General features: G+C 40.7%; 1 protein-coding gene and 1 long non-coding RNA gene across 13 annotated transcripts in view; one reads left to right on the top strand and one right to left on the bottom strand.

Annotated features, from left to right (window-relative positions):
- SPECC1 (sperm antigen with calponin homology and coiled-coil domains 1) overlaps positions 1–25,788 on the top strand; it is a 331,903-nt gene that overhangs the window by 180,386 nt on the left and 125,729 nt on the right. For 7 of the 12 annotated variants that reach the window (XM_032270309.1, XM_032270311.1, XM_032270312.1 and 4 more), the window contains one exon: positions 17,852–19,431. In XM_032270309.1, the coding sequence (XP_032126200.1) occupies positions 17,852–19,431 (1,580 nt within the window). Of the gene's footprint in view, positions 1–17,851; positions 19,456–25,788 lie in introns of all 12 variants that reach the window. The other 5 variants (XM_032270308.1, XM_032270306.1, XM_032270304.1 and 2 more) reach the window with 1 other exon arrangement.
- On the bottom strand, positions 8,596–25,648 carry LOC116544157. Its single transcript, XR_004265840.1, has 2 exons — positions 25,615–25,648; positions 8,596–8,745 (listed from the first exon to the last, which is right to left on the bottom strand). It is a non-coding gene; the product is annotated as an uncharacterized LOC116544157 (long non-coding RNA).

The raw sequence follows: 25,788 nt of genomic DNA, 5'->3' as shown, positions 1-25,788 counted from the left end.
TGGCCCAGCCAAGCTTTTCCAAAATTTCTGACCCGCACAGTGATCAGAAAGTAAAACAGTTATGTTAAGTGATGAAGTTATGGGGAAACTTGCTCTGAAACGGTGGTGGCAGAAATGTAAGGGTTAGTAAACAGCAGCATCATTGTGGTGAAGGAGTTCATTTGCTCATGTTGGAAAGACCTTTGCAGAGTCAACCTCCACTGCTCCTTGCACCCAGTTGGACGGTCCCATGAACCAGAAACATTTGTCTAGTGATAATCATAGGAGTCTTAAAGTGTGGTGTTCTGTTTTGTATTTTTTTTTTTTTTTGAGACAGTCTCACTCTGTTGCCCAGGCTAGAGTGCAATGGCACGATCTTGAACTGCAACCTCCACCTCCCGGGTTCAAGCGACTCTCCTGCCTCAGCCCCCCAAGTAACTGGGATTACAGGAGCCTGTCACCACACCCAGCTAATTTTTGTATTTTTAGTAGAGACAGGGTTTCACCATGTTGGTCAGGCTGGTCTCGAACTCCTGACCTGACGTGATGCACCTGCCTCAGCCTCCCAAAGTGCTGGGATTACAGGTGTGAGCCACTGTGTCCGGTCCCTGTTTTGTGTTTTTTATTTCACGTTGCATTTTAAGTACAGGCACACCTTGGAGATACTGTGAATTCAGTTCAAGACCACCACAATAAAATGAATCACATGAAGTGTTTGGTTTCCTGGTGCATACAAAAATTATGTTTACACTATTGTAGTCTATTAAATGTGCAATAGCATTATGTCTAAACAAAAAGCAATGTAAATACCTTAATTAAAAAACATTGCTAAAAATGCTAACAGAGTAAGCACATTCTGTTGGAGAAATGGTGCCAGTAGACTTGGTCAATGCAGGGTTGCCACAAGCCTTTAATTTGTAAGAAATGCATTATCTGTAAAGCACAACAAAGCAAAGCTCAATAAAGCAAGTGCTTGTGTTGTGTCTCATGTATACCGAAAGTATCCCAAATGGTTTAGGTGATTTTTGTATGTTTTAATCTACTTATGAGACAGGGTCTCACTCCCTTTCCTCAGGCTGGAGTACAGTGGTGCAATCACAGCTCACTGCAGCCTTGACTTCCCATGCTCAGGTGACCCTCCCACCTCAGCCTCCTGAGTAGCTAGAACTGCAGGCACACACCACCATACCCAGCTAATTTTTTGTATTTTCAACAGAGATAGGGGCCTCCTGGGGTCAAGCAGTCCTCCCACCTTGGCCTCCCAAAGTGCTGGGTTTATAGATTACAGGTGTGAGCCACTGAGCCTGGCCAATTTTTGTTTGTAATTATTGCCTGATGTCCCCTGCTGGGGCCTGAAGCCTTTTGGGTTGGTTTGTTTTCAACAGGTACGCAATACCAGTTGCATCTGCTGTATTAATTAGACAGGTCTGACTATCCCTTATCTGAAATGCTTGGGACCAGATGTGTTTTGGAATACTTGCTTATACTTGCCCACTGAGCATCCCTAATCTGGAAATCTGAAATACTCCAATGAATGTTTCCTTTGATGGTCATGTCAGCACTCAAAAAGCTTAGGGTTTTGGGGTTTTTTTCTGGATTAGGGATGCTCAACCCGTACCAGTATACTACACTCAGCATTGGTCAGACCACATTTTGAACACTTTTTGGTTGACTTCCCAGCATCTACCCCTCTTCTCCCAGGAATTCTCCTCAGATAATTCCCACTTTCAAGTGAGTCAGCATATCACACTGGCCTTAGTGAGTCAAGGATGGCAGAGACTCAAACAGAATGAATGTTGCAGAGCTTGTTTGTTGGGGCTTCTGGGAGAGAATCCCTGCTCTTTGCTGGATTTGATGGTGTGCAGCTGTGAGGCCTGGAGCTGCCAGTACCATCACACTGCCACGAGAGCAGGCAGCTTATTGATGAAGATGACCTGTGGAGGAAGGGAGGAGCAGGAGATGGAGAGAAATTGACCTTGAGAGAACATCTTTCAGCTGAGCCAGACTTGAAGTTGGACTTGATCCTAGACTTTCAGTTATGTGAGACAAAACCTTCTCTTTTTATTGTTGTGAGCTTGAGTTGAATTTCTTTTGCAACCAAGAGATTTCTAACTCACAGAGACCTACATCTGTAGTGTTTCTGATATTCTGGGTAATATTTCACAGGGACCTTGGTAAATCAGAAGCTCTCTAGGCAGTTTATCCAATGAATGGACCCTGGGACCTATGAGGCCTGGTGGGAAGAATTAGGAATGTTTTGAGTGGAGATTTAGAAGACCAAAGGGGAAACAAAGGTGCTTGCGGACATTCAGATGTCACATGGAAGAGACAATAAATTTGTTCTTTGTGGTTCCAGAGTGTTTCAGAACTGGAACCAGTGTGTGCCATGTTAATGAAGATATAGAATTCAGCCTCAAATTAAGAAGGATTGTCCAACTATTTTAGCTGCTCAACAGTGGAATGGGCTGTCTAGTGGTGGGTTTTCTTTTACTGAAAATATTCAGTGGTAACTAGAACATGAGAGTTTAGTAGATGGTGATAGAAGTTGGATGCTGTTGATGCCACTTTAAATGAAAAATTAGGCTGTATGATTTGTTTCTTCCAGTTCTGCAGTAACATGATTTTATACTTCCTTAGGTATCAAAAGGCATACTTTTTTTGTTTTTTGAGACAGAGCCTCGTTCTGTCACCCAGACTGGAGTGCAGTGGTGCAATATCAGCTCACTGCAACCTCTGCCTCCTGGATTCAAGTGATTTTCCTATGTCGCCTCTGGAGTAGCTGGGATACAGGCACACGCCACCACACCCAGCTTATTTTTGTATTTTTAGTAGAGATAAGTTTCGCCATGTTGGCTAAGCAGGTCTTGAACTCCTGACCTCAGGTGATCTCCCTGCCTCAGCCTCCGAAAGTGATTTACGGGCGTGAGCCACTGCACCTGGCTTGTATCAGAAGACATACTTATGATGTGACCATTGAGCAAATCATGAAGTCTCTCAGACTTTCAGTTCCTTATCTGTAAAATAACAATAATAATACTTTTACGAACTGAGTTTTGTGAGCCTCAAGTTAATGTATGTGAAAGCACTTTCATTTGCGTAGCACTTTGGTTTTGTAAGCACTTTCACATATGGACTATTCCTTAAAGTTCTTTGTGTATTTTGACCCATGGGTGGTTTAAAAAAACAACCCCCCAAAAGTGACTTAATAGAAATAAATAGGATTTAGCATGCCTAGCCCATCTAATTCTCTAATTTCTCCAGTTACAAATTCAGGTTAATTTGATATATTTTCCTGGTGGAACTTGGAAGTTTCTCAGTGATCTCTGAGGGAGAGCTATACCTGAGCTATAACTGTAGGAAGTCAGACTAGACTAGGTGGTTCTCACTTGCATCGAGCGTCACATACCTGGAAGTTAGCTTTTCCCATCTGTCCTGAAAGTAAGGCTGCATATGAATATGGCAGATCTTTTAGTTCATGAAAGCCCCAACCCTCAGCTCCTCCTCATTCTGAGTGTTTGGTGCCTGGAGACTGTGGGCTTTATTTTCCCACAGTGCTGCTGGGAGATTTCTGTTTAGAGGTGCCAAGCTCTCCAGTTAGGCAATGAGGATTTCATTTGGCCTGCACAATGGGCAAGGAAGCTGAGGCGGTGTGCAGAGAGAATTCTGGGACCAAGCGCTCCTCCAGCCACTTCAGTTTCAATGGAAATTTGATGTCCCTGCCTGCTTTGCACTTTTCAAATGGCCCGTCAGGAGCTGCCCTCCCAGAGCTGCTTGGCATTCTGGCTTCTCCTGGAGATGACTAATGGCAGCCGGTTGTGTGGGCCGCCTGCTAGAAGCTGGTCAGATCATACCATTATCTTTCCTCAGAAACACTGAGGCTTTGTCTGCTGCCCTGTCTCCCCTGCATCCTGACACAGAGCGGTCACTGTGTCCTCTCCAGGCCTGAGCCCCTTCTGAGTGTTAGGGGGCTTTTGTTCAGAAGCTTTATTGTCCCCCTCTTTCTGGAGCGCTGTTCATAGTGGCTGTGGTACAGCATGAATATTTGGGAAACAGGAGGAGTAGATTTACAAGCATTTTGAATTCTAATCCAATTTGCTGAGCAAGTGGAGTGTGAGGAAAATTAATTTTGCATTCTTCCAAAAAAGAGTAAAAAGGGATGAGATAGAAAATGTTTGTCCCTTTACAAAAATCATCTCTACACATTGATACTGCTGTTTGCTTTTAACAAAGGGAGTAAAATGGGTGAGTAATTTGGTTCATTTGTATGTGTAGGACTCTTCTGTGTTTTTTTTCCCTCTATGTGATTTGCAAAGACAATTTCTATTGACTTTTAATACAAGTTAGGTATGAATCTCTAGAAAGCTCACCATTGAGACTACCCAAAGGACAGTCCAGCTGTGGAAAAAATTACTTTTCTATTACAGTCAAGGTGGGGCCCCAAGATTTGATAACAGACTTAGTTCCTTATGGCTGTGTATGTGCTTGCTGAATTGCCTCAAACTTCTTTTATCTCATTTGTTCTAAGTCCAGAGGATCACTGCTGCCCATAAAACCAACGGATTGCTAATTGCCTGTTTCCACATTGTAGTCATAAACATTTACATTTCTTTTTCTTAATTTTCATTATCAAAGTACCATGTACAAGGGTTAAAAAAGTGAACTAGGACAAGGAGCTTATTACAGAAAGCAGGACTGCTGCTGCCCTACCCCTTCCCATTTCTTGTCTGTCTTCTCAAAGGTAACCACTTGATGATGCTTATCTGCCTTTTTAAAAAATAAACACTATTTTTTAAAGAGCAGTTTTAGGCACTGCAAAATTGAGTGAAAAGTACAAGTTTTCCTATACTGTACTCCTGTTCCCAAACAAACACAGCTTCTTCCTTATCAGCATCTCCCCACAGAGTGGCACATTGTTACAATCAGTGAACCCACACTGATATATCATTCATTACTCAGAGTCCATGGTTTACATTGAGGTTCACTCTTGGCATTGTGCATTCTGTAGGTTTGGATAAATGTATAATGCCATGTATCCAAGATTTTTGTAGAGACAGGGTCTTGCTGTCTTGCCCAGGCTGGTCTGGAACTCTTGGACTCAAGCGATTCTTCCACCTTGCCTCCCTCCCTTGGGGGTAGGGGATGAATAGGCAGGTACAGTGGTTCACCTGTTCATCCCTGTCTCCCTGCAACCCCTGGCAACCATTGATCTTTTTGCTTTTGTAAGTAAAAAGACTATAGTTTTGCAAAACTACGGTCTCTGTAGTTTTGTCTCTTCCAGAATGTCATAGTTGGAATAATTCTATATGTAGCTTTTTCAGACTGGCTTCTTTAACTTAGTAAATGCATTTAAGGTTCTTTCATGTCTTTTCATAGCTTGATAGTTATTTCATTTTAAGGGCCTGGTGATACTAATATTCCATCATCTGGATGTACCACTGTTGGTTGCTATCAAGTTTTGGCAGTTATGAGTACAGCTGCTGTAAACATCCATGTGCAGATTTTTGTGTGGACATATGTTTTTGACTCATTTGGCTAAATACCAAGGAGTGCTACTGTTGGATCATAGAGGACAGTATGTTTAGTTTTCTAAGAAACCATCAAACTGTCTTCCAAAGTGGGTGAATTCGTTTGCATTCCTACTAGCAATGAGAGTCCCTTGTTGTTCCACACCCTCTCTAGTATTTAGTGGTCTTACTGTTTTGGATTTTAGCCATTTTAATAGTTGTGTAGTGATATCTCACTCTTGTGTTAATTTGAAATTCCCTACAGATATATGATATGGAGCAGCTTTTCATATGCTCATTTTCCACCTATATATCTTCTTTGGTAAGGTGTCTATTCAGATATTTTTTTCATTTTTAGTCAGATGTTCATTTTCTTTTTTGAGACAGTGTCTCACTCTGTTGCCCAGGCTGGAGTGCAGTGGCACAATTATGACTCACGGCAGCCTTTACCCACTGGGCTCAAGTGATCCTCCTTCCTCAGCCTCCTTAGTAGTTGGAACTACAAGAGTAAGCCACCACACCCAGCTAATTTTTTATTTTTTTGATGAGACGAGTCTTACTTTGCAGGGAGACCCCTTGAGACAGGGGTCTCAAGACCTCCCAGGCTGGTGTTGAACTGCTGGACACAAGTGATCCTCCTGCCCTGGCCTCCCAAAGTACTATGGTGGGATTATAGGTGCACCCAGCCCTCATTTTCTTATTGTTGAGTTTTGAGAATTCTTTGTATATTTTGGATAATAGTCCTTTATCAAATATGTCTTTTGCATCTATTTTCTCCCAGCCTGTGGCTTCTGTTCTCATTCTTTTAATGTTGCTATTTTTTCCCCCAATTTTGTTGATTCTTCTTATGATAAATGAGGATTTAACACTTGGCCTTGCACCTCCCTCCCAGTGTCATAAAATCACTGTTTTAGTTTCTTTCTTGGTTATTGCTTTTATTTTAGTAATGTATTTCATCTTTATTTCTTGTCAATAGCATCTTTGACACCCTATTTGTAAGGTGAGGGTGGATATTATTGCTGCCATCCTTTTTGCCTGTTCTTTCTGCTTTCTTCCTTACGTCCCAGTTTCTTTCACCTGTATTTTACCTTTTTCACTAGCAAGAATGACAGTATTCATATGTTCTAGAAAATAGTCTTGCATGTTCTGTGTGTAGTCAATTTAAGTAGTATGGATATTATTGTGACTATATATATATTGTGCCCTGCAGCATGAAGTAATGTGCTGTGATTTTTGTTATCTGTCTTATACACCTTATTTTTATGAAGCTTCTTGTTTTGTCACTATTTTTGTTACAGGAAAGGGGGCATAATCCAGACCCCAAGAGAGGATTCTTGGATCTCGCGTGAGAAAGAATTCAGGGCAAGTCCATAGTGTGAAGTGAAAGCAAGTTTATTAAGAAAGTAAAGGAGTAAAAGAATGACTATTCCATAGACAGGACAAGGGCTGCTGGTTGCCCATTTGTATAGTTATTTCTTGATGATATGCCAAACAAGGAGTGGATTATTCGTGCCTTCCCTTTTTAGACCACATAGGGTAACTTCCTGACATTGCCATGGCATTTGTAACCTGTCATGGCACTGGGGGGAGTGTAGTAGTGAGGATGACCAGAGGTCCTCTTGTGGCCATCTTGGTTTTTGTAGGATTTAGCCGCCTTCTTTACTGCAGTCTGTTTTATCAGCAGGGTCTTTATGACCTGGATCTTGTGCCAACCTCCTGTCTCATCCTGTTACTTAGAATGCCTTAACTGGGAATGCAGCCTGTTAGGTTTCAGCCTCATTTTACTCAGCTTCTATTTAGGATGGAGTTGTTCTGGTTCGCATGCCTCTGACATTCTCCTCCTCCCTTTTATAAGAGACCTCTTAATCCTAAGGATTGCAGAGTGATGAAGATTCATCTTCTGTAACTTCTTCAGGCTGAATAGGGACGATTATATTCCTGCCTAACTGTTAGGGTCTTTGACATTCACAGTAGAGAGGAGCTTAGTCAGAAAGCATCAGTGTGGCAAGGTCCATTCATAACTCTTGAGTTTTGACAAAAGGTGCTATCTGGAAGACTAAGAAGACATTCAGTAAGCTTGTCTACACAGAAAGTATAACAGCAATATATTCCACAAGAATAAAGCAAAATAAGTAAAGTTATTTCACGTAAACCAAATTAGAAGACTTTTCATCAATTGGGCAACTATTGGAATTAAGCTGATGTGGGGTTGTTAGCTGATTGTAATGTGCCCAGAATTAGAATACTTATTCAGATTTTTACATTATCCATCCCCTTTGTTTATTCTGAGCAGCAGTCAGAGATCACTGGTTGGTTCACAGGAATAAGCAGGCTTAGACTAAATTGCAGAAACAAACTTAAAAACAACTGATGAGATTAGAATTTAACAACAAGTGTACCATAGTTCTTGAAACTTAACATTTCTCTCTCTAGTTTTCCATTTTTACTAAAGACAAATTATGGTAAGACTGATTTGCTTTATTATACTTGGCCTGATTATTTGTATAAAGTTCAACAAGAATAATTATTTTTCACATAGGCTTTTAAATTGGCTTTGATGGAATTCTGTTTTGTAAGGAATCTCAGATAAGATGTTTATAAAGCTGAGCCCTGTCATGAGTTTGTACCCTCAAATACCTGTGAGTTGGGTAAATTCCTTTTGAGGTCCCAAGATAATTTGGGGCTCTTGGACCTGTGAGAAAGTGATGTTCTTTACTTACTATAAGTCAGAAACCCTGCACAGGGACTGTTGTAGACAAGGTATGAGGCCAGTTCCCCATAGACTTATTGGCTCTATAAGTCAAGTTTAATTCCTTAAAGGAAAACATACCATTTCAGTCAAAGCCTTGGTAAAATAACCAATTTCTCCAGTTGTGTCCTGTTACAAAAGAAAACAGATTCTTATTGCACCTTTGCAAATAACTATATTGCCGTAAGTTAAGAATACTCACAACTAGTTGCCAAATTCTGGAGAAATCAGGTAGAGAGAAACACATGCTCCAATTTTGTGCATAGGAGTATATTTAACTGTTAAGAGCTATAAATAGCTTAAAAGAAAAGTTTACTTGACTCCGAAAAACAAAACAAAGGATCAGCAATGTTTTAAGCAAAGTTTAAAAGATTACTTCAGTTTTTTTATTGGTTCAGTGAATTTAGTTAACTCCTGTTTTGCTTGATGTTCATGAACATTTCAACTCTCCATGAGAGTCCTGAAAGATTTTTCTTTATTCTGATATTACATTCTCCAGAGTTACCAGAAAAGCTGCATTTAAGAAGGCATAAGAGTTCAATAATTTATTATAAGCCACATTCTAAAGAAGATTAAAACAAGGCAATTGTCTGTGGATGATAAAAAGCTTTAGGACAGCCACTATTAAAGCCACAATTGATAAGGAAATTTGGTTACTTCTGTGGTACACAGAATTTTATATAACAATTATAATTATTAATAACATACACTAAATAATATTAGAATTATAGGAGTTTCCCCATAACTTTAGAATATACAAGTAACATGTTTATGTAAACATAGTCCAAAGAAAGCAAAACATCATTTCACATTTGATAATGCTTCCTGTATGATTTTTATACCAAATAAGCCAAATGTCACTGTTACATTAGCACATTATTCATATTAAACCCAATTTTTTTTTTTTTTTTTTTGAGACAGAGTCTCGCTCTGTCACCCAGACTGGAGTATGGCGGTGCGATCTTTGCTCACTGCAACCTCTGCCTCCTGGGTTCAAACGGTTCTCCTGTCTCAACCTCCCAAGTAGCTGGGACTGTGGGAGGCTGCCACCACTCCCAGTTAATTTTTTGTATTTTTAATAGAGACAGGGTTTTGCCAATTCTTAATAAAACCTTATAAATAAATAAATCTATTCATTCTTAATCAGTTTGACCATAAGGTAAGATTCTCATAAACCTTTTATAACCCTTTACCAGTTTTTGCTAAAGAGCAGATCATAAGCAGGTTTTTGCTCTAAGAAAAACCTGTTTTGCTTTAATTCCAATATTTATAGAAAAACTGAATAATACCCTTTTAATTTAGCCAATGTTCACACACAGAATCTCTTTTACAATTAATTCTTTACAAACCTTCCACAACTGTTCAAACCTTTAGCTTTATTCTATCGAACTTAAAACAATCCTTTAACCTTTTAGGCAAAAAAAAACCATTTCCATGCCTGCTTATAATCTTTTACCAGAAGTATATTCTACTTTCCTTACACACCTTACAGGTAAAAGTGTTTCTTCAGTAGTCTTAATTACATGTTACAAGGTTAACTTTTAGCAACTTCCACTTTTGGTGAAAACGCTGGTTAGTAAGCAGTTTTAATTGTGTACTAGGTGTGGAGCCTAGCCCAGGACATACCAGGCAGACATGTGGCTAACTCCACGTGTCCCCAGGCCTTACCTTACTTAAGCAGGCAAGTTGTACAGTAAGAGTTATAGTGACATTTTATGAAGTGTTTAGGAGGCCTAACAACCTTTCACTTGTATAACATTTCTTGCATAAATTCTCTTTCAAAAATCCTTTCATGACTTAACACAGACCATCTGAGACCCTCATGGACTTTCTGACTTGCCCTAAACATCCCTCTTTTAAACGTCCAGTCATTTTACTTTAGGACAAGAATTTACTATACAAGATCCTTTCTTATATAAAATCTCTTTCTTTATAATCTTTGTATAGCTAGGGGGCATGGCTAATTCCACATGCCCCAGGCCTTGTCTAGAATCTAATGGCTTTAAGGTAGGTAAATTGAACAAGTTTTAAAAGTTAAACAGCTTATGACCATAAAGTAAAAAGGTGCATGAGGGTGGATATGCTGATTGGAACGAGGTTACACGTAGCCTTGAAAGCCAAGGGAGGAAGTTTGACATTGATGCAGCAGGAGATAAGAAACGTGTGTAGATTCTGGAACAGAAACATCAACAGGATATTTAGGGGATATTAGTCCAGTGTGCCCTGAAGAGGAGAGAGGCTGGAATCAGGAAGACCTGTGAGAAAGCAGTTTCAGAAAATTAGGTGGGCTATTCTGAGGGCCTAGACTTGATTCAGATCAAAAGGAAAGGAAAGGAAAAACATGGGAATATTTCCAAAAACTGCTAATGGGATTTAGTGGCTAGCTCGTTGGTTATAAAAAGAAAGGGGAAGGAAATTTTAAATATGGTTATAAGTTCCTTGCATGGGGGAACCTGAGTGGTTGATACCACTCTCAGATATGAATAAAAAGAATGACAGAAAGAAGAAACAAATAGTTCATAAAGTTAGCAGCCAGTGAAAATTGAGAAGGATGAGGATTAAGGGAAAAAATTAGATTTGACAACAAAGAAATTATTGGAACTTCTTGAGAAAACAATTTATGAAGAGTGATATTTTAAAAATCCTAATAGCTTAGGTTCTTAAAAACCAATAAGCTATTTTGTAATTTTGTGGTATATGAAGATGTTGAATGTTCATTTGTGTCTCCTACCTGCCACTCCATTAATACTTGTTGAATACATGAAAAAAAAAATCATTTATTTCAGAATGTTACCATTTCCTTAATCAGTTCAGGTTAGAAGATGACCTACCAAAGAACAGCCCCACTAGCATATTCTTTGGGTAAGAAGGTGAATGAAAAAAAGGATTAAAAATATTTTATTTTCAGCTCATGAGAATCACCACTGAAGCAGTATTTAGTTTTCTAATCTATGATTTACCTGATCTTGCTATTGGTATTTTAAATGTACTCTTTGTTCTCTGAAAATATTTGTTTTTCCCACCCCATCTCTCTGTATATTGCTATGATAGAATTTATTCCTTCTGTTTTTAATTGTTTTACATCAAAAAAATTTTTAAATAAATAAATTGATTGATTGAGATGGAGTCTCACTTTGTCATTCAGGCTGGAGTATAGTGGCACAATCTTGGCTCACTGCAGCCACCACCCATTGGGCTCAAGTGATTCTCCCTCCTCAGCCTCTGGAGTAGCTGGAAACACAGGCATGGGCCCACATGCCCAGCTACTTTTAAAATTTTTTGTAGAGATGAGGTTTTGTTATGTTGCCTAGGCTGGTCTTGAACTCATGGGCTCAAGCAGTCTACCTGCCTTGGCCTCCTAAAGTGCTAGGATTACAGGCTTGAGCCATCATGCCCAGCCAAATTTATTTTGTATTGAGACAAACTTCATATATTTATCATGTGCAACATGTTTTTGAAATATATGTGTACATTGTAGGATGGCTAAATTGAACTATTTAACATTTGCATTACCTCACATGCTATTTTTGTGAAAACACTTAATGTCTGTTCTCTCAGAGATTTTTGAGAATATAATACATTGTTACTAACTGTAGTCACCATGATGTACAGTAGATCTCTTGAACTTATTCCTCTAGTCTAACCGAATTTTTGTCCTCTGACCAGCACCTTCCCTGCCCCTCCAGCAGCCCCTGGCAACTCTACTCTGCTTCTATGAGTTCAGTTTTCTTAGCTCCACATAAAAGTGAGAGCATGCAGTCTTTTTTTTGTTGTTGTTTTTTGTTTTTTTTTGAGCCGGAGTCTTGCACTGTTGCCAGGTTGGAGTGCAGTGGTGCGATCTCAGCTCACTGCAACCACCACCTCCCAGGTTCAAGCGATTCCTCTGCCTCAGCCTCCTGAGTAGCTGGGACTTTTTTGTAGTTTAGTAGAGATGGGGTTTCACCATGTTGGCCAGGATGGTCTTGATCTTCTGACCTCGTGATCCACCCACCTTGGCCTCCCAAAGTGCTGGGATTACAGGCGTGAGCCACCGCGCCCAGCCAAGCATGCACTCTTAACATGGTATCCTCCAGGTTCATATGTGTTATCACAGATGATAGAATTTTCTTCTTTTTACAGGCCGAATAGTATTCCATTGTGTATATATTACATTTTCTTTATTCATTCATCCACTGATGAATATTTAGGTTGATTCTGTATCTTGGCTATTGTGAGTAATGCTGTGGTAAACATGGGAATGCAGACATCTCTTTGACATGCTGATACCTGCTGATTTCATTTCCTTAGGCTGTATATGTCATAATAGGATTGCTGGATCATATGGTAGCTTTTTTTTTTTTTTTTTTCCCTTGAAATGGAGTCTTGCTCTGTCACCCAGGCTGGAGTGCAGTGGCATGATCTCGGTTAACTGCAGCTTCCCGCCTCCTGGATTCAAGCAATTCTCCTGCCTCAGCCTCTTCCCAAGTAGCTGGGGTCATAGGCATGCATCATGGCACTCGGGTAAGTTTTGTATTTTTAGTAGAGACGTAGTTTTGCCATGTTGACCAGGCTGGTCTGGAACTCCTGATCTCAGGTGATCCACCCACCTCTGCCTCCTAAAGTGCTAGGATTACACAGGCATGAGCCACTGTGCTGGCCTTTTTTTTTTTTTTAAATAGAAACAGGGCCTCTCTTTGTCACCCAGACTGGAGTGCAGTGGTGCGATCTCAGCTCACTGCGGCCTCAAACTCCTGGGCTCAAGTGATCCTCCCACCTCATCCTTCCAAGTGGCTGGGACCACAGGTGCATGCCCTATTCCTGGGGTTAATTTTTAAATTCTTTGTGTGTAGAGATAGGGTCTCACTATGTTGCCCAGGCTGTTCTTGAACTCTTAGTCTTTAGTGATCCTACTGCCTTGGCCTTATTTTTAATTTTTTGAGGAACCTCCATACTGTTCTCTGTAATGGTTATATTGATAGACATTCTCACCAACAGTGTACAGGGTTCCCATTTCTCCACATCCTCACCAATACTTGTTATCTTCTGTCTTTTTTATAGTACCCATTCTAACAGGTGTGAAGGAATATCTCATTGTGGTTTTAATTTGCATTTCTCTGATGATTACTACATTTTTTCATATATTCTTTGGCTACCTCGTGTTTTCTAATTTATTGCACAAATGTAACCATAAAAGAGAAGCAGGAACATTACTTAGAGACCAACCAGCTTAATACTCAACTGTTCCCAATATTTTATGTTCCTTTCTAGTTTGTGAATGCTTATTTTATATGAATTCTGTGAATGCCTAGTTTGATGTACTTGTGATTGGCCACAGTGTAATTGTTCATTGCCATTTAAAAAATGTCACACATCAAACATGTTTCTTCTTTATGATTGTGTTAATCTTCATAATTATGAGATGAAGCTTGCTTTTATGTTAACTTCTTGGAGTCAGCCAGCCTCATGGGGATGGTACACATAAGTGATGCCTGAGTGGGAGGAGCACAAAAGATCCAACGGTGCTGGCTGAGCCAGTCCCTGTTCCACTGGCCCTTCTCTCCATTGCCCCAGATGTGCTGTGTAAGGAAGCATGGCCAGTCTCAGGGCTCCGGAGTGCATTGGTTAGCAGTGAGGTCTGACTCCCACTGCTTGAAGGAGGTGTCCTGAGCTGTTTACTCCTCCCCTTCAGTACCCATGAGGAGGTATGTTTGGGCTGGAGGCCTGGGCTCACAAGGGAGGTGCACAGCCAAGACCTTCATTATTGGTCTGATGATTAATTTTTAGCAACTCTCTGAACCTAACCTGTGCTCCATAACAGTTTCTGAAATGAAGTGTACAGAGATGGGAAGACTCTTTTGGAAAGAGAGACAGATGTAGTTTAAGAAAAAAAAGAAAAAGAATAGATGTAATAAAAATATGGCCAGATTGTACATTTCATAATATGCATCAATTCATAAATATAGTTTAGGTTCATGGTTTTTAAAAATTTCTACTAGTATAGATAAGGCAGAAATAACACGGGGAGAACAGACTACAATTTGGCAGCAAAAGGAAGGAGTTAAACTGTAGCTGGAAATAACAACAGATAATAACAGATCAATAAAAGTTGATCTGTTCTATATTAGTTCTTCTGTCTTCAAAACCAACAAATGATTGAAGGTTTTAAAAAAAGAAAGTGGCTGGGCACGGTGACTCACGCCTGTCATCTTAGCACTTGGGAGGCCAAGGCAGGCAGATCACCTGAAGTCAGGAGTTCGAGACCAGCCTGGCCAACACGGTGAAACCCTGTGTCTATTAAAAAATATATATATACACAAAAAATTAGCTGAGTGCTGTGGCTTGTGCCCGTAGTTCCAGCTACTCAGGAGGCTGAAGCAGGAGAATCACTTGAACCTGGGTGGCGGAGGTTGCAGTGAGCTGAGATCGCACCATTGTATTCCAGCCTGGGTGACAGGGGTGAAACTCCATCTCAAAAAATAAATAAATAAATAAAATAAAAATCAGAAAGAAAGAAAGAGGCAGCTTTAATTTAGTGATGTTATTAAGAATGGCGAATACCTGTTTGATGACCAGTCCTGGACTCTCAGGTTTGCTTGTTCTGACTAGAGTTGTGGTGAAACTTTAGTTATATTCTAGTTTTTAATACGGCCCTTGCTGCAATGACTTCATTCTAGAGAACTGGCATTACTTCAACATTTTAGTGCTTACTGGTTTTAATGCTCATTTCCCAAGAATAATTAAATCTTTTCCTGATTGAGTTGTGTAGTATGATGCAGGTTAGGTACCTGACACCTAAAAATAAGGTTGACCCATGAACAACACTGGCTTGAACTGTGTGGATCCATTTGTATGCAGATTTTTAAACAATAAATACCTTGGAAAATTATTTGGGGAATTGCAACAGTTTGAAAAAAACTCAGATGAATTGAGTAGTCTAGAAATATGGAAAAAATTTGAGAAAAAGTTATATATGGCATGAATGCATAAAATACATGTAGATACTAATCAGTTTTATCATTTACTACCAAATATGCACAAATCTATTATAAAAAGTTAAAATTTATCTAAACTTATGCACACACAGACTGTACATGGTGCTATTCATAGTTGAGAGAAATGTAAACAAATATAAAGAGGCAGTATTAAATTATAACTGCATAAAATTAACTGTAGTACATACAGTACTCCTGTAATAATCCCATAGCCACTTCCTGATGCTATTACAGTGTGCTCGAGCATTGGGGGTATCTACTCGGAAGGCACTATGATGCTGAACATCTCTGTGGGAGCACTTCCTCGCTCTAGTACACTTCAGATCACGATAAAAAGTGATCTCTTGAAGTTCTTGAGTATGTTTTATTGTGTGTAGTGCAGTGCCACAAACTTTGAATAACACTATGGGACCTATATGAAGTGCCACTAGTGGTGCTGGCAGTCCTCCCTAGAAGCCAAGAAAAGTCCTGACAGAGTTGAATTGGTTGCTAGATTAAGGAGTGGTTGCCTGACGCTTCAGACAGATGATTCATTTTGCAAACAGACAATTTAAACTTATGGTATTGGTAAATACAGTATGGTACTGTAAATGTATTTTCACTTCCTTATGATTTTCTGAATAACATTTTCTTTTTTTATCTCGCTTTATCTTAATACAGCATATAATGTGTATAACATACAAAATACATGTTAACTGTTTATGTTATCAATAAAGCTTCCAGTCAGCAATAGGCTAGTAGTAGTTAAGTTCCTCGGGAGCCAAAAGTTACACACAGAGTTTTGACTGCATGAGAGGTTGGCACCCTAACCCCCAAGTTGTTCAAGGGTCAACTGTATTAAAAGTCTATGATATATATACTCTTGGCTTTCCAGAAACTTAATCTGAAGAAAATAATTTTAAAACCATGGTTTTCTGTATGTTAATTTGACAGTTCAAGGCCAGGCACGGTGGCTCACGCCTATAATCCCAGCACTTTGGGAGGCCGAGGCGGGTGGATCATGAGGTCAAGAGATCGAGACCATCCTGGTCAACAGGGTGAAACCCTGTCCCTACTAACAATACAAAAATTAGCTGGGCATGGTGGCACGCACCTGTAGTCCCAACTACTTGGGAGGCTGAGGCAGGAGAATTGCTTGAACCCAGGAGGCGGAGGTTGCGATGAGCCGAGATCGTGCCATTGCACTCCAGCCTGGGTAACAAGAGCGAAACTCCATCTCAAAAAACAAAAACAAAAACAAAAAAAATTGATGGTTCAGCCTTTATTAGGTCAAAGTTTCAAAAGAGCTCAGTTGTTAGATGTTTAGCATTGAATCTCATCAACCTTTATGTTGTCAGGATCCAGGCTGTTGAGGTGTGCGTTTGCTCAGGGCTTGGAAACAGTCTTGATGGTGGGTTTACAGATGCCCACCCTGTTAGATGCTGAACCTGTTTTAGCGCTGGGGCTGCTGCCAGTCTATGGAAACATTCTCTCCCATGCCCTTCCTATGCTGTAGAGGCCTACAGGTTGATGACCACTTCTGGGACCCTTTGTTAGACCTCCCACTCAAAGCATGTAGTTGTGTAAGTGACAGCAGCCAGCCCTGACTCATCAAATAGTCTGAGTTTGTAATAAAACAAAAAACAAAATCCAGGATTTAAACTTACACTGTAACATTTGAGGTGGAATGGAGACTAATGTCTGGGTATCACCCCTAGAATTGTTTTTTACATTGTCTATGATATAGTACATGGTACAGATGAAAATAAAAAATAATTATTTATACCTTACATTTCCTGTTACAAGTATTGTGTATTATGTCCATATCATGTCAGTTACCATAGGTATGTTCTTATCTCATTTGTTCTTATTTCTCCATGTATACAAATGAGTACATCATTTCCACTTATGTCAAAAGCACTATGTCATTGTATCAGATCCATCTCATAGTATTATCTGTATCTTCTGATTTCTTAGTCAAATTTATGGTGTCAAAATATGTTAATGATGTTTTTTAAAGTGTTTATTGAGAAATTCACAAATAACTTGTATTTTGTCAAAAGGCCATTGTTTAGTTTTCAACATTATCAGTGCAGATGTACTAAATTGCAAGTTACAGAAAACCCAACTCAAGGTGGCTTATAGGAAGGGTATTTCCTGGCTTGCCTAACTGAATGGCCAGCAATAGGCCAGACTTCAGGGTTGATTTGATTTAGCAACTCAACAGTGCCACTGAGAGTTTAGTTTCCTTCTTGTTTCTCTTGCCATCTGCATTCCCACCTTTGTCTTGAGAGGGCAGGGTGGTTGCAAGCCATTTCTATACCTACACCTTTTTTCACTCTGGTCCTGTGGTGTTTAATAGCTTGCCCAGAAAACCTTCCCTTTGTCACATTGATCTTAATTGAGGTATGTGCCCATGTGTGAACCAGCAACTGCCTGGGGATGGAGTCATCCTGAGTAGCTCAGGCGTGGAGTCAGCCTCACCCAAAGTATAGGCTGTGGGAGGAAGCATAGAAACCCTAGTCAGAACTGGGTAATTAGCTAGAGGAGGAGGAAATGGATGAAGAACGACAGCCACTCTCCACTGTGCCATGTGATTTACAGTCATTTGGGTTTTGTTTATAAGAGTGCTTGCTTTATTTTTTTACTTTTTTTCTTCTGTCTTTAAGGGGCTTTTACAACAACCAAACGGACAGGCATTCCAGCACCACGGGAATTTTCAGTGACTGTCTCAAGAGAGAGGTCTGTGCCACGTGGTCCCTCCAACCCCAGGAAATCAGTGTCCAGTCCAACTTCTTCCAACACTCCCACTCCCACCAAACACCTGAGGACCCCTTCTGCAAAGCCCAAGCAAGACAATGAAGGTGGAGAAAAGGCTGCACTTGAGTCCCAAGTTCGGGAACTTTTGGCAGAAGCCAAAGCAAAAGATAGTGAAATTAACAGGCTTCGAAGTGAGCTAAAGAAATGCAAAGAGAAAAGGACTCTGAGCACTGAGGGGACTGATGGTTTGGGCCCAAATGGAGATGCAACATCAGTCTCCCCCAGTGACGTGGAACCTATGATAAGAACTCTTGAGGAGAAGAACAAGAACTTTCAGAAAGAACTCTCTGATCTAGAGGAAGAAAACCAGGCCCTGAAGGAGAAACTCATCTATCTTGAGCACTCCCCAAATTCAGAAGGGGCAGCCAGTCACACTGGCGACAGCAGCTGCCCAACATCCGTAACTCAAGAGTCAAGCTTTGGAAGCCCAACTGGAAATCAGTTGTCCAGTGACATTGATGAGTATAAAAAAAACATACATGGAAACTCATTACGGACATCAGGCTCCTCAAGTAGCGATGTTACCAAAGCTTCTTTGTCACCAGATGCCTCTGACTTTGAGCACATAACAGCAGAGACACCCTCGAGGCCCCTGTCCTCGACCAGTAACCCCTTTAAGAGTTCAAAGTGTTCTACCACTGGGAGTTCCCCAAACAACGTAAGCGAATTGTCCCTGGCTTCCCTCACGGAGAAGATACAAAAGATGGAAGAAAATCACCATAGCACTGCAGAAGAACTGCAGGCTACTCTACAAGAATTATCAGATCAGCAACAAATGGTGCAAGAATTGACAGCTGAAAATGAGAAGCTGGTGGATGAAAAGACAATTTTAGAGACATCCTTTCATCAGCATCGAGAGAGGGCAGAGCAGCTAAGTCAAGAAAATGAGAAGCTGATGACTCTTTTACAAGAGCGAGTAAAGAATGAAGAACCTACCACTCAGGAAGGAAAAATCCTTGAACTGGAGCAGAAGTGTACAGATATTCTTGAGCAGGGCCACTTTGAAAGAGAGAAGCTTCTCAATATTCAGCAACAGTTGACCTGTAGCTTGCGGAAGGTTGAGGAAGAAAACCAAGGAGCTTTAGAAATGATTAAACGCCTGAAGGAAGAAAATGAAAAACTGAATGAGTTTCTAGAACTGGAACGGCATAATAATAACATCATGGCCAAAACTTTGGAAGAGTGTAGAGTTACCTTGGAAGGGCTAAAAACGGAGAATGGATCTTTGAAGTCTCATTTGCAGGGTGAGAAGCAGAAAGCCGCAGAGGCCAGTGCCATAGGGCAGATGGCAGAGAGCTGCGAAGTTCAAGAAATGTTGAAAGTAGCCCGAGCGGAGAAAGATCTACTGGAACTGTCTTGCAATGAGCTCAGACAAGAATTACTAAAGGCAAATAGTGAAATTAAACATGTTTCCAGCCTGCTGGCCAAGGTGAGAAGAGACAATTCTTTGCTGGTATTTGTTCATCCTTGTTCATATTTCTGCTCTTAACCTCTAACTTTACCGAGCACATAGAAGCATTTGCTCAGTCTATTTCATTCATGAAGCCAGCATTCCAGCTTGAAGTCCTGTTAGATTGCAGAGAGATTGGAATTGGGGATACAAAAAAGAAAGCCCTAGATTTCTGATTATGTGTGGTTCAAAGTGTAGTGGGGATGTAGAGTGAAGTCAGAATATGATGCAGTGATAAAGAATATTATAGAGCCTATGCCCAGGCTCTAGTCTAGTGCAAAGGAGGGGCACCTGGTATAACATGGGGTTTGGGGGTATAGAAGGACTTCCTGGAAGAAATAGCAACTGAGCTGAGTTCTGAAGACTGAGTGGGAGTTTACCAGGTCTATCAGCATGCTTTTAGCTGGTAGTAACAGACAATTAAATCACTCCCAATTTTCCACCAAAAATTACCACTATTTTTGTGTTTTCTTCCAGATATATGTGTGTGTATATGTATCACACAAGTTAAACAAATTTAGAATTATCTTATACATGTTTAACTTTCTTTTTGCATTTAACAGTTTAGAAATGATTAAACTTTTTAATCAGCATATTTACATCATTAAATACTCATTTAAACATTCTTTTAAAGGCCAGATAGCATTTTAATATAAATGTTTCATATTTATTAGGTCCCTGTTGTTGAACATATATATAGTCAAACATTTGTGGTCTTTCCAGTCTTTCAATATTATAAATACTTTTTTATTTGTCTTACTGTTTATTTTGGAAAAATTCCTAGACGATGACTTACCGAGTCAAAGAGTATAAACATTTTAAAGACGTTCAACACATTCAGCCAGATTGCCCTTCAGAAATATTATGCCAGTTTATTCATCCTAGCGGTCATGAGATCATGTGCTTCCCCGAGCCCTTGCCAGCACTTGGTATTATCATTTAAATCTGTTAATCATTTCATTTTTAAAACCTTTTTTGCTTGGGAATATCTTCCACAGCCCAAGACCAAATAAATAATAACTTTTCTCATTTTTAAAAAATAATACTTTAATCAGCCTATTCCCTGTTTCCTCCAAGTTCTGGGTCTGATTTAGGGATCTGCTGGCAAGAGGACTTCAAAACATCTTCTTACCTTACTTCAGGGGTTGTCATTGTTTCAAGAAGCAAATTTTGCCCTGAGTTCTCACGAGATTTTTCTCCACTGCTTCATCTGTCTTAAGATGAGTCCATTGCAACCTGATTCCGCATTTAGCCATCTGATGGTTTTAGTGGTGGGTCATGTTAAGGAGTTCTATCTTTGTCTGTATCCTAAATTTGCAGGTATTTTATTGAAAGTATGGAAGTAATTCCATTACCAGTCAGGCTTTGTATTGGGTTTTAATAGCTTATGGAATAAGAATATTCTTTTTTTACTTGATTACTCACTACTCTCTTGCAAAATGTTTTATCTCCCATGTGGACCTTCTTGAAGTTCTTTCTTTCTCAATCCCTCAGTATTTTTGGTAGTTTGATTGGCATTACAGTGTATATATCAATGAGAAATAATTTGACATCTTAAGGTAGCTTATTTTTTCTGATCATAAAATTATGTTTTCATTATGAGGATTTAAAAAAGCAGAAAAGTATAAAAAATAAATGTATTACCTTTAATCTCACCACTTGGAGAAAAACTGCTAACATTTTGCTATATGTCCTTTCAGGCCTTTTCTCAGTTTATACATGTTTGAGCATGTATAAAAACTTGCGTTGATATGATTATCATATTTTGTCTTCCTATCCAAAAGAGTAGAGTATGTCTGTCCACATTCCATTACAAAGAACCAGTTGGATCAGTTTATCTATTCCACTGTTAATCTGTTTCTGATTAACTTGTTTCTACTTTTATCTTTATTAATTTTTTTGTCCTATTTTTGTGCATTTCTTTGGTTTCTTACTAGTTTCTTGAGTAAAATTATTTCTTCATTTAACTTTTTTTTATCCTTGATTGATAATGAAAGCATTTAAAGGTATTGTAGCTTTGGTAAATAGAGACAATAAAATCTATAATCATCTAGAATAAACTAAATCTAACTTAAAAGAAATCGTTAGCATTTTCTGTAGAGTACAAGGCACAACGTATATGTTTAAAATCAAACTGTTATTATTTATATATCCCAGATCTTATTGAGTGCTAACTAGAATTATAAAATACTGATAGTAGGAGGGGAAAGGTCCTAGCTAGTATTTTTAGGTGAGAGTTTGAGGTAAAGATGGGGGCATGCTATCACATAGGGTTTCTTTTATATCCATCAAGACCCTACACCTGTGATTTTGTGCTAAGTGCACAGAAACTGATTTTTAATTCTAGTGACTTGTAACATACTAATCTTCCTGCCCTTTTACATTACTGCAGAAAAAGCAAAACAGACCTCCTAAATGGGCTAATATTTATTGTATCTCTACTATAGAATATCAACTAATCCACCAATAACCATGAATTTAAATGATAGTACTGAAGAGATTCATGTCCAAAGGATAACAGGAGAAGTTTTAGCACAAAACTATGATATGGTTTTTTATTTTTAGGGACAGGTTCTCGTTTTGTCACTTAGGCTGGAGTGTAGTGGTGATCATAGTTCATTGCAGTCTTGAACTCCTGGGCTCAGCTAATCCTCCCACCTCAGCCTTCTGGGTAGCTGGTACAACAGCCAGGCACCACCATGCCTGACTACTTGACTTGTTTTTAAAGGATGGGGATTGAATTTTTTTCTATAGCTAATGACATGATCTGATAGTTTTTATGTAATCAGGTTTTTTTCCCCTTTAATTTGTTAATGAGTAAGTTATAACAATAGATTTTCTAAGGTGGTCTAGTGTAAAACCATGCTTGCATTCCTAAGGTAAATCCTAATTCTTCAGTTTTCAATTGTTTCACTTGACCTTTTGCCAACAACTTTCAAATATAACTGCCTTCAGCAGGTATGGGAGTAACTGTCCTGTTAATCACCAAGCAGCATCGTGTACCCCGTGAGCAGCGCATTCATCCACTCTAATGCTTGGCAGAAGGTGAATATTATGAAAAAGAATACAATAAGCTATTTACAAAGGGGAAAAGCAGTGCCAAACCATTCTGTGATCTAATAGATTCAGTAAATCTATGTAAGTTTCCAGTTTAGATTACTCAAATGACCCAGATACTGTCAAAAGAGCCTCTGAAAAGCCTTGAAAAGTCCTTTTTTTAAAAAAATAGAAGGTAGGTTTCTTCCTCATACAATAAATGGAAAATTGATAGGATACAATATTTTGTAGGCTTCTTTTTCTTCTCATTTCTTTGTCTTCAGTGGTTTGCTAAGCTCTTTATTTTTTTAACCTCTCTGATATACCCCATATGCGTTTTGCTGGCTGCTTAATCTGTAGTCACATGACATACTTCTGTAAAACTTTGAGGAAGGGTCTGATTTCCACAGAACCCAAAGCCACCACTCCTGGGAGCCACACCTGTCCCTGCAAACAGCACAGAGAGAGTATAGGATTGTCGTTTTTCCAGGCAATAACATGACCCAGCTTTAATTTTCCTTTTTACCTTTTCAGTTGTTTGGGATCTAGATTTCAAGTTAGAATATCATTTCTAGGCTTGAAACCTAGACGTTCTAAAAGAAAAATATCTATTTATTCCCCCTGAGGTTGAAGTTTATAGGTGGTGTCCTTAGAATCTTAGTTCTTTCTGCAGAAACTCGGGGTCCACTTCTAGAAGAGTAAGGAGATTATAAATAACCACTTGCCGTGAGTGGTCTGGGGGAGTCAGCAGAGGTGAAATGACTAGTGTGCTGCCCACGTGAATTCTGGAGCCAAACTGATTTAGAGTGGCAGCTGGTCAGAGACGGCAGAACCAGAATTTGAGGGAAATATTGGCAAATAGATGATCCTGTAGCTGTGACATTGGAGTAGGGCACATTAAAGGACTTAAGAGATCTGGACATCTGGTTTAAACAGTCAGGTGGACCAGGAGTGTATCCAGGTGATGCATTGGAATATGAGAAACTGTCCTCCTATCAGAAGCATGAACCAGGGGACCTTCTCTCCACCCTGGACCATAAGAGCAAGAGGTGGGCTGTGGCTGCCCATGGTGCAGGCCCAGACTGTGGCTGGTATTGCTGTGGTTCTGGGCCTCCTGCCAGGGGTACAGTACAGCTCAGCATTGATAAGCAGCTTGGCCTGCCTGTTGGCAGCTCTGGGCAGGCATGTCTCCTGGACACCTGGGTCCTATGGGGAGAGGGTTTCCCACAGCGTCCCAGAACTTTCCCTTTACATCTGATTGATGAGAAGTGGGTCACACAGTGCCCCCACGCTGCCTTTCTTGAAATCACAGTTGCAGCCTGATTCTTGAACAAAATTGGAATTCTATTAGGAAGATACAAGGTTGCGGGGTGGCTTTTGGTGAGGAATGGGCACCGTTTACCACACCAGGCCTCCACTCCTTCACCTTTCCCCACCCAGTACTCACAGTGATCTGATCATGTAGCCCTTCCGGTGCTGCCTGGAGCACCGCATGCTTGGCCCAGCACCCGCTCCCACCACACCTCCACTCGCAGTCCCACCACACGTCCAGCTGTACTCCCATCCCTCCCTCCATGCCAGGCCTGGCCAGGCCAGTGGCTGCCTGGCAGTCATGTTTGCTCAGGGGGCTCTCTTGGCCTGAAGAGACCCCCACCCCATTCACCATTACCTGATCCCTCCTGAAGCTTTCTGCTTCAGTTACGGGGTCTTCAGCGAGGCCTTCAGGTCTGCAGGGCCCTGTCCCATGGAACTTCAAGCTCATTTCAGTAAATGACTAATTGTCGCTCAGCCAGGGTCACTCATGGGAACACCCTGGCCCTCAGAGGACTCAGACATGCAGGTGAAACTGTTTGGGGTGCTTCAGGGAAGCTGAGGGAATGTACTGCCTGAGTAGCCACTGGCGGCTGCTGAGAGGTGGGAAGGTTACTGAGCTGAAAACACGGAGATTTCAGTCATCTTCAACTCCCACTCTCCAGCACCAAACATCAGCTCTCTGGTGAGCAGAGGCCTGTGGCTTCATGCTGGGAAGGAAGCCTGTCAGCAGCTTCTGTCCACAGGGCCTGTTTTCCAGCTCCCCTGGGCAAACCATGAGGATGAGGAAGTCAGGAAGAGGCCCGTGGAGACTGCTTGGGGAGAGCCCCACAGACGCTGCACCAGGAAGCCTCTGCTCAAGGGGCTGTGGCCTGGGGAGAGTTGCCACAGGCCTCAGCCTGGCTGTGCAGAGTCAGCTGTGCCCCAGGAGCGGAATCTTCTGAAGATTAAACTACAAAGCCAGAATGCCCCTGCAGCCTTTATTATGTGGGATGTGACAGGCATGTGGCCTGGAGCTCATGGCATGTCTGCCAGGTTCTCCCCCTACATCCCCAGATCTCTGTTCTTGAAGCCCCTTAAAAAGGGGCAGAAGTTTGGTGGAGACAGTCAGATGTTTGAGGAAGGGTGGTCTTACCACTTGGGCAGATGTGCAGAACCTGTAGCTCTGACCCCTTGCTCTTACCTGTGACTCCACAGGGGGCTGCTTCCCAGTCCTGCCTGACCCTGCTTCCCCCTTGATAGACGTGCTTTCTTCTGGACATGTTAATGCCTTTCCTGAGGTGAGGCCTCACATAAAGAGAGCACCCTCTCTTCTGTTCACATGACCTCGGGACTCGTCTGTGAGCTGGTGTTGCCCAGCACTTCTCTCTCCAGTGCGAGTTCTTGGGAAGCACCTGAATGGGGCCTTGCTGCTTTGAAAGGTCCCTCTCAGGGCACAGACCCTGCTTCTGAAGCTTGCCTCTGTGTTCCCAAAGGTGAAATGCAGATGTTTATCCTCATCTTTGAGTTTTCCAACAGGCTTACTCCCCCATAACTGAAGTGTAAATAAACTAGCATTTTCTCCTCTCCCTTGGTGGAGCAGCATTGCCAAAATAATAATAATTCAACTTTAGGCCAGTAAGAATGAACTGTGGCTGATTATCAGCAGTGTCCATTCACAACGGGGCCAAGAACCAAGCAGAGGGAGTTTTGCAGTAGCCATCTAGATGCCAAAACAGAAACACCCCACATTCTTACTCATTGTATTAGCCTGTTTTCATGCTACTGATAAACACATACCTGAGACTGGAAAGAAAAAAGGTCTAATGAACTTACATTTCCACATGGCTGGGGATGCCTCACAATCATGGTGGTAGAAGGTGAAAGGCACATCTCACGTGTTGGCAGACAAGAGAAGAGAGCTTGTGCAGGGAAATTCCCCCTTATATAGTCATCAGATCTCGTGAGACTTAGCACTATCAGGAGAACAGCAGGAAAGACCTGTCCCCT

The sequence above is a fragment of the Sapajus apella genome, unplaced genomic scaffold (genome assembly GCF_009761245.1).
Source record: "Sapajus apella isolate SASKATOON/1434 unplaced genomic scaffold, GSC_monkey_1.0 scaffold208, whole genome shotgun sequence".
In the NCBI taxonomy this organism is placed as follows: domain Eukaryota; kingdom Metazoa; phylum Chordata; class Mammalia; order Primates; family Cebidae; genus Sapajus; species Sapajus apella.
This window is presented reverse-complemented; position numbering and strand designations above follow the sequence as displayed.